Genomic DNA, 17,212 nt, shown 5'->3' with positions numbered 1-17,212 from the left:
GGGTTTCCAGGGGCTTAAATAGACTCTCTTCTGGTGCACTGCTGTAGGAAAAGATTCAAATTCAGGGACAAATTCCACAGCTTTTGAGTGTCTCTGGAGTCCTTTCATTGATCTTGACCTGCAAGTCCAAGTCCCAGCTGATCATCTACAAACTGTTTCATCCCCAGTTTATCCTGGAAAGTCTGAATATGCCAGGAACTCAAGTCTTCACAGGTCTTCTGCAGCCAGTTCTGGTGGGGTTTGTGACATTACATTCCATATTCCTTATGAAAATATGCTTATGATATGAATATGACATAACTGAGATGTACTTTATGCCAGATGGTTCATGTGAGGTATCATTGCAAAGGTTATGATTTACTGGATATGATTATCTAATTTGTATGCATGTATCATGTCTGTATCTGCAGTTAGGAATATTTACTATGTATCTGTATTTCAACTATGCTACTTTGGGTGGTGCCCACTGCTAACACTTCAGGTATAACAGTGAAAAAGACAGACAGGGCGGATGGCCCATCAGCAAGAGCTATGAAAAGCTTGGCCTTCCTGGGGATGCTCCATACAGCCACTGACCCATGGAAGCTGTGATCCTACAGAGTCAGGTGGTCTTGTCACCTGATACTAAAACATGACCTGGAACTTCTTGTAACTTTCCACTGTAAGGGAAGGGGGAAGGATGTGTGTGTCAAGTTTGGGAAACAAAGGATTCCCGCTTTATGTAAATCCTATTTAAGGGTGGGGAGGAAGCAAACAGGTCTCCTCCTCCTCTCCATGGCCTGTCTGCCCAAGAAGAAAAACTGAAGGCAAGGGGGGAGTCCAGCCTGAGACAGGAGTCTAGTCTGAAAAGGAATATAACTGGATCTCTGAACCCCAGACGTTGTGCTAACTGTCTGCAACAATATCTAGGGTGAGAAATACTATTTGTAACCAATTTCTTTAGTAAAACCAGCTTAGTTTGCATGTTTGATTTCATTTTCTTAGTAATTTGCTTTGTTCTGTTTGTTACCCCTTTTACCACTTAAAATTTGCCTTTTATAGTTAATAACATTTGTTTTGTTCATTATTAAATCCAGTTTCTGTAATTTATAACTGGGGGGTGGGGGAGGATAAGAAGTGTTCACAGCTCTCTCTACATTGAGGGAGGGGGTGAATTTCATAATATCTCTTTGGGTCTGCACTCCAAGCGAGGTGGACAGCTGAGTGCTGGAGCAAGTCCCTTAAACTGAGTCTTCCCGGAGCTGATCTGCAGCTGGGTGTGGCTCTGCCTCTGTGTGTGTTAGAAGGGGTTTTAAGAGCCTGGCTCAGCAAGACAAGTTAAAGGGGGCCCATGATGGCAGAACAGGTAGACTCAGTGGTATCTCAGCACATTAGGTGGCTCCCCCAAGGAGTCCAACCCATCACAAGGTTTCTTCTTTTCTTCTCCTTTTAGCTCTTGGTTGTGCCCAGGCCAGCTCAGACTGAGGGCTAATTCCAAACCAGATATACCAGGTCTAGATATACCTGGGGATTACAGTGGACGAGAAGCTGGATATGAGTCAGCAGTGTGCCCTTGTTGCCGAGAAGGCTAACGGCATATTGGGCTGCATTAGTAGGAGCATTGCCAGCAGATTGAGGGAAGTGATCATTCCCCTCTATTTGGCACTGGTGAGGCCACATCTGGAGTACTGTGTCCAGTTTTGGGCCCAGCACTACAGAAAGGATGCGGACAAATTGGAGAGAGTCCAGTGGAGGGCAACAAAAATGATCAGGGGGCTGGGGCACATGACTTAGGGTATGTCTACACTACAAAATTAGGTCGAATTTATAGAAGCCGGTTTTATAGAAATCGGTTGTATACAGCCAATTGTGTGTGTCCCCACATAAAATGCTCTAAGTGCTCTAGTTGGCGGTCCGCGTCCACAGTACCGAGGCTAGCGTCGACTTCCGGAGCATAGCACTATGGGTAGCTATCCCACAGTTCCCGCAGTCTCCGCCGCCCATTGGAATTCTGGGTTGAAATCCCAATGCCTGAATGATGCAAAACAGTGTCGCGGGGGGTTCTGGGTACATGTCATCAGGCCCCTCCCCCTCCGTCAGAGCACTGGCAGACAATAGATTCATGCCTTTTTACCTGGGTTACCTGTGCAGACAACATACCACGGCAAGCATGGAGCCTGCTCAGATCAGCTCACCGTCACCATATGTCATCTGGGTGCCGGCAGACGTGGTACTGCATTGCTACACAGCAGCAGCAGCTAACTGCCTTTTGGCGGTAGACGGTGCAGCATGACTGGTAGCCATGGGGCTGGCAGCCGTAGGGCTGCATGGCACCAGCCCCTTGCCTTTTGGTAGAAAATGGTATATTACAACTGGTAACCGTCGTCGTCGTACTGCAGTGGCTGTCAATCATGGGCACCTGGGCAGACATGCTACTGTCTCGATGATGATGGCTATCAGTCGTAGTATGCTATTTTCTGCCAATCGCCCAATATTATCTGCTAAGCACACAGAAGAGGTCGAGGGCGATCTGGGTGCTGGCAGACGTGGGGCTGGCAGACATGGGGCTGCATTGCTACACAGCAGCAGCCCCTTGCCTTTTGGTAGAAGATGGTATATTACGACTGGTATCCATCGTCGTCGTACTGCAGTGGCTATCAGTCATGCTGCACCGTCGGCTGCCAGCTTAAGATGTAAAAAATAGATTTTTCTGTATTCATTTGCTTCCCCTCCCTCCATGAAATCAACGGCCTGCTAAACCCAGGGTTTTGAGTTTAATCTTTGGGGGGACCATTCTGTGTGACAGTTGTTTGTGTTTCTCCCTGATGCACAGCCACCTTTCTTGATTTTAATTCCCTGTACCTGTACGCCATGTCGTCACTCGGCCCTCCCTCCCTCCTACCCTCCCTCCTTCCCCTGGTCCGTCAGATACTAGTTTCGCGCCTTTTTTCAGACCAGGCGCCATACCTAGCACTGGGATCATAGAGCCCGCTCAGATCACCGCGGCAATTATGAGCACTATGAACACCACGCACATTGTCCTGGAGTATATGCAGAGCCAGGACATGCCACGGTGAAACCCGGACCAGCCGAGGAGGCAATTGCAGCGCGGCGACGAGAGTGATGAGGAAATTGACATGGACATAGACCTCTCACAAGGCACAGGCCCCAGCACTGTGGAAATCATGGTGTTACTGGGGCAGGTTCATGCCGTGGAACGCCGATTCTGGGCACGGGAAACAAGCACAGACTGGTGGGACCGCATCATGCTGCAGGTGTGGGACGATTCCCAGTGGCTGCGAAACTTTTGCATGCATAAGGGCACTTTCATGGATCTTTGTGACTTGCTTTCCCCTGCCCTGAAACGCCAGAATACCAGGATGAGAGCAGCCCTCACAGTTGAAAAGCGAGTGGCGATAGCCCTGTGGAAGCTTGCAACGCCGGTCAGTCGGAAATCAATTTGGAGTGGGCAAATCTACTGTGGGGGCTGCTGTGATCCAAGTTGCCAGGGCAATGAAAGACCTGGTGATATCAAGGGTAGTGACTCTGGGCAACGTGCAGGCAATAGTGGATGGTTTTGCTGAAATGGGATTCCCAAACTGTGGTGGGGCCATAGACGGAACCCATATCCCTATCTTGGCACCGGAGCACCAAGCCACCGAGTACATAAACCGCAAGGGGTACTTTTCAATGCTGCTGCAAGCCCTGGTGGATCAGAAGGGACGTTTCACCAACATCAACGTGGGACGGCCAGGAAAGGTACATGATGCTTGCGTCTTCAGGCACTCTGCTCTGTTTCGAAAGCTGGAGGAAGGGACTTTCTTCCCGGACCAGAAAGTAACCGTTGGGAATGTTGAAATGCCTATCGTGATCCTTGGGGACCCAGCCTACCCCTTAATGCCATGGCTCATGAAGCCGTACACAGGCAGCCTGGACAGGAGTCAGGACCTGTTCAACTATAGGCTGAGCAAGTGCCGAATGGTGGTGGAATGTGCATTTGGACGTTTAAAAGCGCGCTGGCGCAGCTTACTGACTCGCTCAGACCTCAGCGAAAATAATATCCCCATTGTTATTGCAGCTTGCTGTGCGCTCCACAATATCTGTGAGAGTAAGGGGGAGACATTTATGGCGGGGTGGGAGGTTGAGACAAATTGCCTGGCTGATGATTATGCGCAGCCAGACACCAGGGCGGTTAGAGGAGCACAGCAGGGCATGGTGCGCATCAGAGAAGCTTTGAAAACGAGTTTTGTGACTGGCCAGGCTACGGTGTGAAACTTCTGTTTGTTTCTCCTTGATGAACCCTCCACCCCCCCCACCCCATTCACTCTACTTCCCTGTAAACCAACCACCCCACCCTCCCCTCCCCACTTCAAGCACCGCTTGCAGAGGCAATAAAGTCATTGTTATTTCACATTCATGCATTCTTTATTAATTCCTCACACAACTAGGGGATAATTGCCAAGGTAGCCTGGGATGGGTGGGGGAGGAGGGAAGGAAAAGGACACACTGCATTTTAAAACTTTAACTCTTATTGAAGGCCAGCCTTCTGATGCTTGGGCAATCATGTGGGGTGGAATGACTGGGTGTCCGGAGGCCCCCCCACCGTGTTCTTGGGCGTCTGGGTGAGGAGGCTATGGAACTTGGGGAGGAGGGCTGTTGGTTACACAGGGGCTGTAGCGGCGGTCTCTGCTCCTGCTGCCTTTCCTGCAGCTCAACCATACGCTCGAGCATATCAGTTTGATGCTCCAGCAGACGGAGCATCGACTCTTGCTTTCTGTCTGCAAGCTGACGCCACCTATCATCTTCAGCCCGCAACTTGCTCTGTTCATCCCGCGATTCAGCCCACCACCTCTCCTCTCGTTCATATTGTGCTTTTCTCATGTCTGACATTGACTGCCTCCACGCATTCTGCTGTGCTCTATCAGCGTGGGAGGACATCTGGAGCTCCGTGAACATATTGTCCCGCGTCCTCCGTTTTCTCTTTCTAATGTTCACTAGCCTCTGTGAAGGAGAAACATTTGCAGCTGGTGGAGGAGAAGGGAGAGGTGGTTAAAAAAAGACACATTTTAGAGAACAATGGGTACACTCTTTCGTTACAAGGTTGCATTTTTCCTCTTATAGTGAGGGCCTGCCGGTTTGGTGTGAGAGATCACTCACGCAATGCCAGGCAACAGATTTCGGCTTGCAGGCAGCCATGGTAAGCCACAGTCTTTTGGCTTTTTTAACCTTCTTAACATGTGGGAATGGTTTCAAACAGCAGCGCCCTCATTTCCCATATCCAGGATTAATTGGGTTGGCCATTTAAAATGGGTTTTCAGTGTAAAAGGAGGGGCTGCGGTTTCTGGCTTAACATGCAGCACAAACCCAACTAAACCCCCTTCCCCCCACACACCCAATTCTCTGGGATGATCACTTCACCCCTCCCCCCGCCGCGTGGCTAACAGCGGGGAACATTTCTGTTCAGAAGAGCAGGAACAGGCACCTCTGAATGTCCCCTTAATAAAATCACCCCATTTCAACCAGGTGACCGTGAATGATATCACTCTCCTGAGAATAACAAAGAGCGATAAGGAATGGATGTTGTTTGCATGCCAGCAAACACCGGGACCATACGCTACAATGCTTTGTTATGCAATGATTCCAGACTACGTGCTACTGGCCTGGCGTGGTAAAGTGTCCTACCATGGCGGACGGGATAAGGCAGCCCTCCCCAGAAACCTTTTGCAAAGGCTTTGGGAGTACATGAAGGAGAGCTTTCTGGAGATGTCCGTGGAGGATTTCCGCTCCATCCCCATACACATTAACAGACTTTTCCAGTAGCTGTACTGGCCGCAATTGCCAGGGCAAAGTAATCATTAATCATTAAACACGCTTGCTTTTAAACCATGTGTAATATTTACAAAGGTACACTCACCAGAGGTCCCCTGTGTGCCCTCAGGGTCTTGGGTGAGTTTGGGGGTTACTGGTTCCAGGTCCAGGGTGACAAACATATCCTGGCTGTTGGGAAAACCGATTTCTCCGCTTCCTTGCTGCTGTGAGCTACCTACATTACCTCCATCCTCATCTTCCTCGTTCCCCGAACCCTCTTCCCTGTGTGTTTCTCCAGTGAGGGAGTCATAGCACACGGTTGGGGTAGTGGTGGCTGCACCCCCTAGAATGGCATGCAGCTCCGCGTAGAAGCGGCAAGTTTGCGGCTCTGCCCCGGACCTTCCGTTTGCTTCTCTGGCTTTGTGGTAGGCTTGCCGTAGCTCCTTAATTTTCATGCAGCACTGCTGCGTGTCCCTGTTATGGCCTCTGTCCTTCATGGCCTTGGAGACCTTTTCTAATACTTTGCCATTTCTTTTACTGCTACGGAGTTCAGCTAGCACTGATTCATCTCCCCATATGGCGAGCAGATCCCGTACCTCCCGTTCGGTCCATGCTGGAGCTCTGTTGTGATCCTGGGACTCCATCACGGTTACCTGTGCTAATGAGCGTTGCGTGGTCACCTGTGCTCTCCACGCTGGGCAAACAGGAAATGAAATTCAAAAGTTCGCGGGGCTTTTCCTATCTACTTGGTCAGTGCATCTGAGTTGAGAGTGCTGTCCAGAGCGGTCACAATGAAGCACTGTGGGATAGCTCCCAGAGGCCAATAACGTCGAATTCCATCCACACTACCCCAATTCCGACCCGCTAAGGCCGATTTTATCGCTAATCCCCTCGTCGAAGGTGGTGTAAAGAAACCGGTTTAAAGGGCCCTTTAAGTCAAAAGAAAGGGCTTCATCGTGTGAACGTGTCCAGGCTTAATTCGATTTAACGCTGCTAAAGTCGACCTAAACTCATAGTGTAGACCAGGCCTTAGCAGGAGATGCTGAGGGAACTGGGCTTGTTTAGTCTGCAGAAGGGAAGAGTGAGGCGGGATTTGATAGCAGCCTTCAACTACCTGAAGGGAGATTCCAAAGAGGATGGAGCTCGGCTGTTCTCAGTGGTGGCAGATGACAGAACAAGGAGCAATGGTCTCAAGTTGCAGTGGGGGAGGTTTAGGTTGGATATTAGGAAACTCTATTTCACTAGGAGGGTGGTGAAGCACTGGAATGGGTTACCTAGGGAGGTGGTGGAATCTTCTTCCTTAGAGGTTTTTAAGGCCTGGCTTGACAAAGCCCTGGCTGGGATGAGTTAGATGGGGATTGGTCCTGCTTTGAGCAGGGGGTGGACTAGATGACCTCCTGAGCTCCCTTCCAATCCTGATATTCTATGATTCTATGGATAAGTCAGCCTCTTTTCTCAGAGGAAGGTTCTGCAGCACCATCACAGCTGGGCCACCCATGCTGGGTGCTAGTAACTCTGTCTGCCCATGTTCCCCGCCATTCATTTGAACCATAATGTTAAATTGATCCAATTAAGCTTTTTATGGGTTTTTCCCTCAAGTCCTCTGTGTGGCTCAATTCCTCATCCAGGCTTCTGCCTCCCAGTGTGGTCAGTGACCCTTTGATTTCCTTCTGGAGCTGTTTTTTTAGCTCTGTAAGCCTTTGCTGCAGCTCATCTCTGTTGGCCAGTTTCAGACTGGCCAGAGCTTGTTTGGTCTCCCCCATTTCAGTGAATATCTTCTAGCTTATGGCAGTCAGGTGGCCGGTCACCTCTTTCTGTCTTGCCATGCCTGCCTGGGAGTGCTGCAGCGGGGCTGCCCACCCTATCTGCAGACTTTGCAGTTGTTGCTCCAACAGAGATTTCACCTCAGCCTGCAAGTCAGCCCTCACCCCATTCTGGGAAACTGCCAGACGCTGCTTTAGCTCCTCGTGTGAAGCCTCTAGCTATCGTTTCAGATTTTGTTTTAATGCCTTTAGGTCTTGTTTCAATTCCTTGTGGCCATCTTTGATTTCTGCAAGCACCTCCATTATCTGTTCCACCTTTGTGAGCTGGTGTTCCCGTTTAACCATGTCTCTATTTGGAAACTGGATCCCACTTCTCAACACCAATTTTCCCCATTTTGACCCCAGTGGCTAGTCAAAGTTAGAGGCCGTATGGGATATTCCAGTTGTGAGTAGAACTTGACAATGGACTCTATTTCCTTTCATGCCATCTTGTTTATTTTCAAAGAACTTATAGAAAGTCTTGCTTCTCTGAACACAGGAGGCAGCTTTCTTGCTCACGGCACCAGGTTTAGTCAGTCAGCTTGTGTTTGGCTTTCCTTCTCCTTCCCTGTGCTGCTTGAACAGCCATTCTGGGTCAGACCAATGGTCCATCTAACCCAGTATCCTGTCTTCCGACAGCGGCCTGTGTCAGATGCTTCAGCGAGAATGAACAGAAGAGGGCAATTATTGAGTGATCCGGCCCCTGTCGTCCAGTCCCAGCTTCTGGCAGCCAGAGGTTTAGGGACATCCAGAGCATGTGGGGGTGTCCCTGACCATCGTGGCTAATAGCCACCGAGGGACCTATCCTCCAGGAACTTAGCTAATTCATTTTTTAATGCAGTCATACTTTTGGCCTTCACAGCATCCCCTGGCAATGAGTTCCACCAGTTGATTGTGCGCAGTGTGAAGAAACACTTCCTTGTGTTTGTGTAAAACCTTCTGCCTGTTAATTTCATCGGATGACCCCTGGTTATAGCTTGTGCTCTGTCACTCTCTGCTGCATACACACAGTTCCACCAATCCAACGTCCAGCCCCTGCACGTGAAACACCACCGCCACATAATTCAGCTTCTCCATGTGCTTGTGGGGGCTACTGCTCTTGTTTCTGTCATCTGATTAGAATGACTTCTCTGCATTTATTTTGAACAGGAGGTGGCAACTGCCAAAGTTCACGGAAACTGCACCCGTATTTGCCCTCAGTGGTCCAACAAGGGCACGCAGCTACAGGATTCCAGCTCCTTTCCTCTGATGGAGACCTGCATCTCAATCCTTTCTGAGCGGGTTATTCCTGGGCTGTACAGCTCCCAGCCTTCACTGTGTTATTACCCAAGCAGAACCTGATTGCTTCCTGCTGAGAGACTGATAGCAGAGTGATTGTCAACAGTTTTCAGTTACTACACAGCTCTCTTCAAGCAAGCCTATTGGATTCCACCACAGAGGAAACACATTAAAAACAATGGAGACCCTACACACAAGCTAATAAGCTCACCAGGGAATCCGCCAACCATGGCAGGAGCAATACTTCACCCCCCGCCCCCAAAGGATTTCTGTTTGTGGTCCCAAGTCCATCCCAGCCTCAGCTCAGAACTAGCACGTTCGTAACATGCATAGTCTGTGCTGTATACAGTTCAGTGGTCTGTAGTGTGAATCATAGAATCATAGAATATCAGAGTTGGAAGGGACCTCAAGAGGTCATCTAGTCCAACCCCCTGCTCAAAGCAGGACCAATTCCCAGCTAAATCATCCCAGCCAGGGCTTTGTCAAGCCGGGCCTTAAAAACCTCCAAGGAAGGAGACTCCACCACCTCCCTAGGTAACGCATTCCAGTGTTTCACCACCCTCCTAGTGAAATAGTTTTTCCTGATATCCAACCTGGACTTCCCCCACCGCAACTTGAGACCATTGCTCCTTGTTCTGTCATCTGCCACCACTGAGAACAGCCGAGCTCCATCCTCTTTGGAACCCCCCTTCAGGTAGTTGAAGGCTGCTATCAAATCCCCCCTCATTCTTCTCTTCTGGAGACTAAACAATCCCAGTTCTCTCAGCCTCTCCTCATAAGTCATATGCTCCAGACCCCTAATCATTTTTGTTGGACTCTTTCCAATTTTTCCTGTGGGCTAAGAGCAGGTAGTTTAGTAGACACTGAGTTTTCCTCCCAGGGCGTAGCTTCAATAGGGTGGATTCAAAGCAGATCATTTGCATTCCCCATCCCCTCAGGTACTTCCTAGGTAACTCACTTCAAGCATTGCTCCCCAAACCATTTGGCATTCCCTGTGCCAGAGATAATATTCACCAGTCTCCCGGGGAAGGTACATTCACACAGCATCACAAAAGCACATATACAAACACATCTTTAATACAATGGGCCTGGGACAGGACAAGGCCCTGCTCCTGTCTTCTGGTCACAAGCCTCCAGTTGTGAAATACCACCATGGAGTTCATTTACATGGCTCTTTCCCCCACCTCACTGCTCCAAACACCGCAGCATTCACAGCCCCAGTTCCTCCTCAGCCTCTGCCAAGGAGAGGGAAGAAGTCTCCTCCGTGGTCCAGGCCATGTAACCTTCGCTGGCTTCTTCCTGATGTCCTTTGTCTGCACAGATAAAGGCTGACCCTGGACAAGCCCCATGTGCGACAGGGCAGGGTCTAGTGCCTGCCTTCTGCTCAGTCCACACAGACTGTTCAGAGCCCTCAGTTGTTAAACACCACCATGTAGTTCATTTACATGGCTCCCCCCTTCCTGATCCAAGCACCACAGCATTCAGAGCCCCAGTTCCTCCTCCGCCTTCTGCTGAGGAGACGGGGACAAGATCTCTCCACCCAGAGATCCTTCTGGCTCTGCTAGCCTGTCTCTTCACCCAGCACGTCCTTCCTGTGCTGCCTTCTATCCTCTGCATTAGTGGGCTAATTAGTGCTTTACTTCTCCCCAGCCCATTCTAATTCACTAATTAGGCATAGTCAGGTCCAACTGGGGTGGGTGGTGGATGGGAATTAATTGGTGTTTTAAATTATTAGAGGCTGGCTCAGCTGTTGGTTCCCAATGCTCTGTCACAGGACCCCAAAGGTATTAAAACTAATTCAATAAAGTTTAACTTAATTCATTAAAACTTTATTCAGGATGTTGTCAGTCTATCCCAGCAGCCATGTTCATTGTATATTTGGGATAATCCATTAGCCAGAGGTGATTTCAGGGCTATTATTCCTCTGATGGTCTCTAATGATACATTAAGCAATGAGTGGGAAGGATCCCCTGAGTTGGAAATAACACCTTTCCTGCCAATTCAAAACTGATCAAAGGGATTACTTCTTCATACTATGCACAATTTCACTGTGGAACTCATGGCCACATGATGTCATTGAGGCCAAGAATTTAGCAACATTTAAAGAGGGATTTGATGTTTATATGGATGATAGGACTATCCAGAGTTATCATAAATAATGCTACAGAGTCTGAGAAGTTAAAACCTCAGACTTCAGGGCTCAAGCCAATCTCTTAGTATAATTCATTTTTTAATGTATTTATTGCCTTTGGGGGGTGGGAGGGGGAATTATCCCACATCTGCTACTGCAAGGTTTTTGTTTCTTTGTTTTGAACCTTCCTATGAAGCATCTGGCTCTTGCCACTGTCAGAGACAGCTTACTGGGCTAGACGGATCATGGGTCTGATCCCGTCTGGCAACCCCAGTGTTCCTATGTTCCAGCTTGCGTGAGGCCCTTCCCCTTCCCCAGCTACACACCGTGATTATTAAGGGAATGTAGTAATGGTGGGAGTATGACTAAAGGGAATTAAAATGTGCCTCAAGCTGAGAAACAGCTCACCCCTAGCTTGAGTAGCACATAATGAGTGCGTGCCGACGCTGCGGTAGATAGATCAAACAGCTGGGTAAATGGGAAGATGCTGAATGACACCTGCATGTTGCTTAATTTTACTGTGTAGCCACCCAAACTCTTACAAGTTAGCAACTGGGGAGAGGAAATTCCATAGGCCGGGATGGTGGACAATGGATGAACTGGTCAGTACAGTGTGTCTATTGGCAGCATGGCACTTCTGTGGCTACACAGCTGGTCGTGGCCCAGGACGGCTCGATCCGAAACCAGGTGAGGGGGAGGGCTCAACAGGTCCCGAACAAAAACGGCAACACAAGAGGGGAGGTGGCTGCTCAGAGAAAAGGCAGCAAGAGCCGTTCCCTGGTGCGGGTGAGTCAGATGCCCGGATATGGTGCGACTGTGGATCCCAGGGTCCAGCAGATGTTGAGGGTGATAGCTATGATGGTAAAACTTGCTTCTTCCAGCCCACCTGCCCTCCAGCCTGGCATGGTGATCCCCCAAGGTCTCTGCTTAAGGACCCCATGAAGGGATGATGGGCACAATAGTCCATTGCCTCATTACACTGTCAACCAGTTAGCCCTAATTTCTGACATACAAATTTTGGCCCATTAATTTCCAGTTCCCCTCTCCTCTTGCTCACCAGTCACAACCTTAACGCATTCCATGGGTGGTATCAGGAGACCTTTTTGTGTGGACTAATTCAGGCTGTCTCTTGTTCATACCCCTTTGGACACCATTCATAGTTCACAGGTTATTGTGACATTTTATGAACCATCACAATTGGGGCACTAGACCCCACGTATTGCAGCAGACTCTCCGATAGGCCTGGATTGGGAAAGCCTGGCTCACATGAATAAGTCAAATAGACCGTTCACATGCAAAGGGTTCATCAAAGCGAGTAAGGCCTGGTCTACACTAGGAGGTTATGTCGAATTTAGCAGCGTTAAATCGAATTAACCCTGCACCCGTCCACACAACGAAGCTATTTAGTTTGACATAGAGGTCTCTTTAATTCGATTTCTGTACTCCTCCCCGACGAGGGGAGTAGCGCTAAATTCGACATGGCCACGTCGAATTAGGGTAGGTGTGGATGGAATTCGACGCTAATAGCTCCGGGAGCTATCCCACAGTGCACCACTCTGTTGACGCTCTGGACAGCAGACCGAGTTTGGATGCTCTGACCAGCCACACAGGAAAAGCCCTGGGAAAATTTGAATTCCTTTTCCTGTCTGGGCAGTTTGAATCTCATTTCCTGTTTGGACATCGTGGCGAGCTCAGCAGCACTGGCAACGATGCAGAGCTCTCCAGCAGAGGTGACCATGCAATCGCAGAATAGAAAGAGGGCCCCAGCATGGACTGATCGGGAAGTCTTGGATCTGATCGCTGTGTGGGGCGATGAGTCCGTGCTTTTGGAGCTGCGCTCCAAGAAACAGAATGCGAAGATCTACGAGAAGATCTCAAAAGCCAAGACAGAGAGAGGATACAGTTGGGATGCAACGCAGTGCCGCGTGAAAATCAAGGAGCTGAGACAAGGGTACCAGAAGACCAAAGAGTCAAACGGACGCTCCGGATCCCAGCCCCAGACATGCCGTTTCTACGAGGCATTGCATTCCATTCTAGGTGCGGCCGCCACCACTGACCGTGGACTCTGAGGATGGGATATTGTCGACGGCCGCTTCCTCGGAGATGTTAGCGGACGGGGAAGACGAGGAAGGAGATGAGGAGGACGAGGCAGTCGACAGCACTTACAACGCTGATTTCCCCAACAGCCAGGATCTCTTCATCACCCTCACGGAGATCCCCTACCAACCCTCCCCAGGCGTTAATCCGGACCCTGAATCAGGGGAAGGATCAGTCGGTAAGTGTTTTAAACATGTAAACATTTATTTTGAACAGAACAGGAATATTAACAATGGGTTTTTCATGATTAGTTTCCCCTAGGCGCTTAACGTTTTAGTGCTTGGCAGTGCAACTACTGCAAAAGAATCTAACAATGTCCGGTTTATCATGATTAGTTTGCCCTAGGCACTCTACTTTTTAGTCCTTTCCGGTGCAGCTACTGGAAAATAAGGTCTATATGTCCGGGGATAGAGCTGAAATCCTCATGGGACATCTCTAGGAAGCTCTCCTGGAGATAATTGGAAAGCCTTTGCATGAGGTTCCTGGGGAGAGCGGCCTTATTGCGTCCTCCATGGTAGGAAACTTTTCCGCACCAGGCTATCATCAAGTACTCTGGGATCATTGCCTCGCAGAGCATGGCGGCATACGGCCCTGGTTTTTGCTGGCTTTCACGCAGCATGCGGTCTTTCTCTGTGTCAGAAATCCTCATCAGAGTGATGTCGCTCATGGTGACCTGCTTTGAATTAGGGGAATGTTAGTATTGGGACTGCTTGCCTGTTCCTTTACATAACTGTAACCGGCGGTTTACAGCCATGCGGTGGAGGTGGGAGAGGGGCAGCATTCAGGGATCTTTCCCAGGGACAGCCGCGAGGGGGTGGGACAGGGGCAGAGTTCATGCTGGCCGGATTGCCGGCAGCAGGAACTGGCCAATGCTAGGAGCATTGCTTTGAACGTGAAAGGAGGGCACTGCTATAATTTAAGTTTTAAGCAGCCAAAAGTCTACGGCTTACCAAGTCAGCGTGCTACCTTAATTCCGCTGTCCTGCCCCGCTTGTGTGATCTGTACTCCAAGACCCCAGGCACTGAATGCGAAGGCCGAAAATTCGACCTTGTCCTGAGTGCGCATGTGATAGGTGCTGTGCATGGTCTTGTTCACAGAGAAAGACTATGTTCATTGTTCACAAAAATGTATCTTTGTGAGAAATTCACTCCCTTTTCCCCATCCCACAGCTGCTCCTGAGCCGAGGCAGCCCAGCAGACCCAGTGGAGGGAGAACATGTCGCAATACCAGCGAGCACACAGCGAACGGGAGGAGAAGTGGCGGCAGGAAGACCAGCAGGCGACTCAAACGCTGCTTGGACTAATGAGGGAGCAAATGGACACGCTCCGGCGCCTTGTGGATGTTCTGCAGGACTGGAGGCAGGAGGACAGAGCCCCGCAGCAGTCTATCTCTAACCGCCCTCCCCCGCCACAAACTCCCATACCCTCCTCACCCAAAGTCCCAAGAAGGAGGGGCAGCAGGGGCCGTGAAAACTGTCACTCCACCCCTGTAGACTGCTCAAGTACCAGAAGTAACAGAGGGTCCTGTGGACCTCTCTAGGAGCAGGAGCCTGTCATTCCTCGAGTTTAGAAGCATCCTTTCCATCACTACACCCGCTCCCCACCACAGTCTGCATCCCAGTTTCAACACTTTACCGCAAAATCCGTAATAAAGAAAATGGTGTTCATTAACAAAGTTCCATTTATTTTATTTTTAAACATGTGTTGGAATGGGGGGAACGGGGGGAACGGGGTATGTAACTGGAGAGGATAGTCAACATTAACTGGGTAAAGAAACGGGGGCAAGTTAGCTTCTCTTTAAACAAACGTAATAGTCACAGGTTACCCTGCTCACTGAGGAACCTAGCTTTCAAAGCCTCCCGGATGCAGCGGGGACTGCAGGAACTGTGGGATAGCTGCCCACAGTGCACCGCTTCCAATGTCGACCCTTGCCCCGTTAGTGTGGACTCACAAAGTCCTCAACTCCCGGCTCTGCCCCAGACCCCGCCCCCACTCCACCCCTTCCCCAAGGCCTCACCCTGCCCCGCCTCTGCCCACCTCCGCTCCACTCCCACCCCTTCCCGTCCAGTTCCGCCCCCTCCCCTGAGCATGTCGCGTCCTCCCTCCTCCCCACTCCCTCCCAGCCTCCTGCCTGCATGCCACAAAACAGCTGATTGCGGAGGGCGGAAGATGCTGGGGGAAGCTGATGGAGGGCTGACGGTGGTTGCTCAGCACCCACCATTTTTTCCCCATGGGTGCTCTATCCCCGGAGCACCCACGGAGTCGGCATCTATGATATCAATCAAATGTGTAATCTCATTTTTAAAAAAATCAAGTTTGCTTGAAAAGACCCGTTTTCCGTAAACCATGTTGATTGGCATTAATTATGCTACCATCTTTTCCTATGCTGATTGCATCCCATATCAACCTTCCCATAATTTTATCAAGGACCAATGTCAGGCTAACTGATCTATAGTCCTCTGGAACTTTACCCGTGTACCGAGATTTGTTAAAAATCAACATTAATGGTTGTGACAGTGTACCCCATAAGGCTTTATGGGGAGGGGGTGCTTATAAATGTATGTATGACATAACTGGAATATGTTTTATGCTGCCTGTGCCATGTAACATATCTCCGTAAGGGTTGTGATCTACTATATCTATTCATCCTATTTGTACGTATATATCATTTTCTACTCAAGCTTAAGAATATGGGCTGTATGCTTGCCTGATTTCTAAGTAAGCTTTGTGAGGCATTTGGTCAGCTTCTTTAGGAAGGAATTTGCCAGGTTAAGTACCTGATCAGGAGACACTTAGGGAACAATGCATCTTGGAATGCTCCAATCCACATGAGAAGTCTTCCTGGAGACATGCAAGATGCCATGTGGACAATGCAAAGACTGAGTCATGCAGGGGCATGTGACTTGCCCAGGTGACTCCAAAACTCCATCTTGGAGCTGGGCTTTGCAGAGGAGGGAGGTCTCCACCCACAAGAGAGAGTCTACTTAAACCTGTGGGAGACCCCTCCATTTTGTCTTCAGCTAGCTAAAGAAGGAGCCTCTCCACCCCCCCCAGGATACTTGAAGGAGACTGAAACAAAGGACAGTAACTGCAGGGGGGGTGAGTGATTGCTGGACCCAGGCTAAAAGGAGATTAGCCTGTAAAAGGGAGCACTCTGGAACTGGTGAGGAAATTATCTGTATTCAGTTTGATTAGGCATAGATTTGCGCATTTTATTTTATTTTGCTTGGTGACTTACTTTGTTCTGTCTGTTACTACTTTGAACCACTTAAATCCTACTGTCTGTATTTAATAAAATCACTTTTTATTTAGTAATTCACTCAGAGTATGTATTAATACCTGGGGGAGCAAACAACTGTGCATATCTCTCTATCAGTGTTATAGAGGGCGAACAATTTATGAGTTTGCCCTGCATAAGCTTTATACAGGGCAAAACGGATTTATCTGGGTTTAGACCCCATTGGGAGTTGGGCATCTGAGTGCTAAAGACAAGCGCACTACTGCGAGCTGTTTTCGGGTAAACTTGCAGCTTTGGGACAGGAGATTCAGACCCTGGATCTGTGTGTGGAGCCAAACAGGAGTGTCTGGCTCAGCAAGACAGGGTGCTGGAGTCCTGAGCTGGCAGGGAAAACAGGAGCAGGGGTAGTCTTTGCACATCGGGTGGCAGCTCCCAAGGGGGTTTCTGTGATCCAACCCGTCACAGTGGCGTAGTCGGCAGGATCTGTGCATAGTTGATTGCTTTGAGATACTGGTAGTGATTTTAAGTGAGTTTTAAGTGTGGTGGCTGGAGAACAGACAAAGTGGTTACTGGTTTGTTATTTTCTGTTTGCTTATTTCGGGCAAGGGAAGTAGGGACAGAAAAGGAAACTCTCTATTAACTAAGAATCCCCTGAGCTGAGTGCATCTCAGTTTCAGTGAACTGCAGAGGGGTTGTGGCCCAGCACAAGAAAGCAGGACAATGAGTACCAGTGATCTCAATTCCAGTGAACTGCAGAGTGGTTGTAGCCCAGCACGAGAAAGCAGGACAATGAGTACCAGTGACGCTGCTATTAAACTAAAGCTGGCCAGGTTGGAAGCAAAAGAGAGAGAAAGTGAACATAAGAGACGGCTGGAACTAA

The 17,212-nt window shown here is 49.4% G+C and overlaps 1 protein-coding gene across 1 annotated transcript; it reads right to left on the bottom strand.

The window, feature by feature from the left end:
- Positions 1 to 4,406: 4,406 nt before the first annotated feature.
- Positions 4,407 to 6,565, bottom strand: LOC135975680 (uncharacterized). The gene is made up of 2 exons (XM_065567628.1): positions 5,894 to 6,565; positions 4,407 to 5,003 (listed from the first exon to the last, which is right to left on the bottom strand). Exons 1-2 carry the CDS (start codon positions 6,429 to 6,431, stop codon positions 4,501 to 4,503), a joined length of 1,041 nt encoding a protein of 346 aa, XP_065423700.1. The 5' UTR covers positions 6,432 to 6,565; the 3' UTR covers positions 4,407 to 4,500.
- Between the last annotated feature and the right edge of the window lie 10,647 nt (positions 6,566 to 17,212).

The sequence above is a fragment of the Chrysemys picta genome, chromosome 14, assembly GCF_011386835.1.
Source record: "Chrysemys picta bellii isolate R12L10 chromosome 14, ASM1138683v2, whole genome shotgun sequence".
In the NCBI taxonomy this organism is placed as follows: Eukaryota; Metazoa; Chordata; order Testudines; family Emydidae; genus Chrysemys; species Chrysemys picta.
This window is presented reverse-complemented; position numbering and strand designations above follow the sequence as displayed.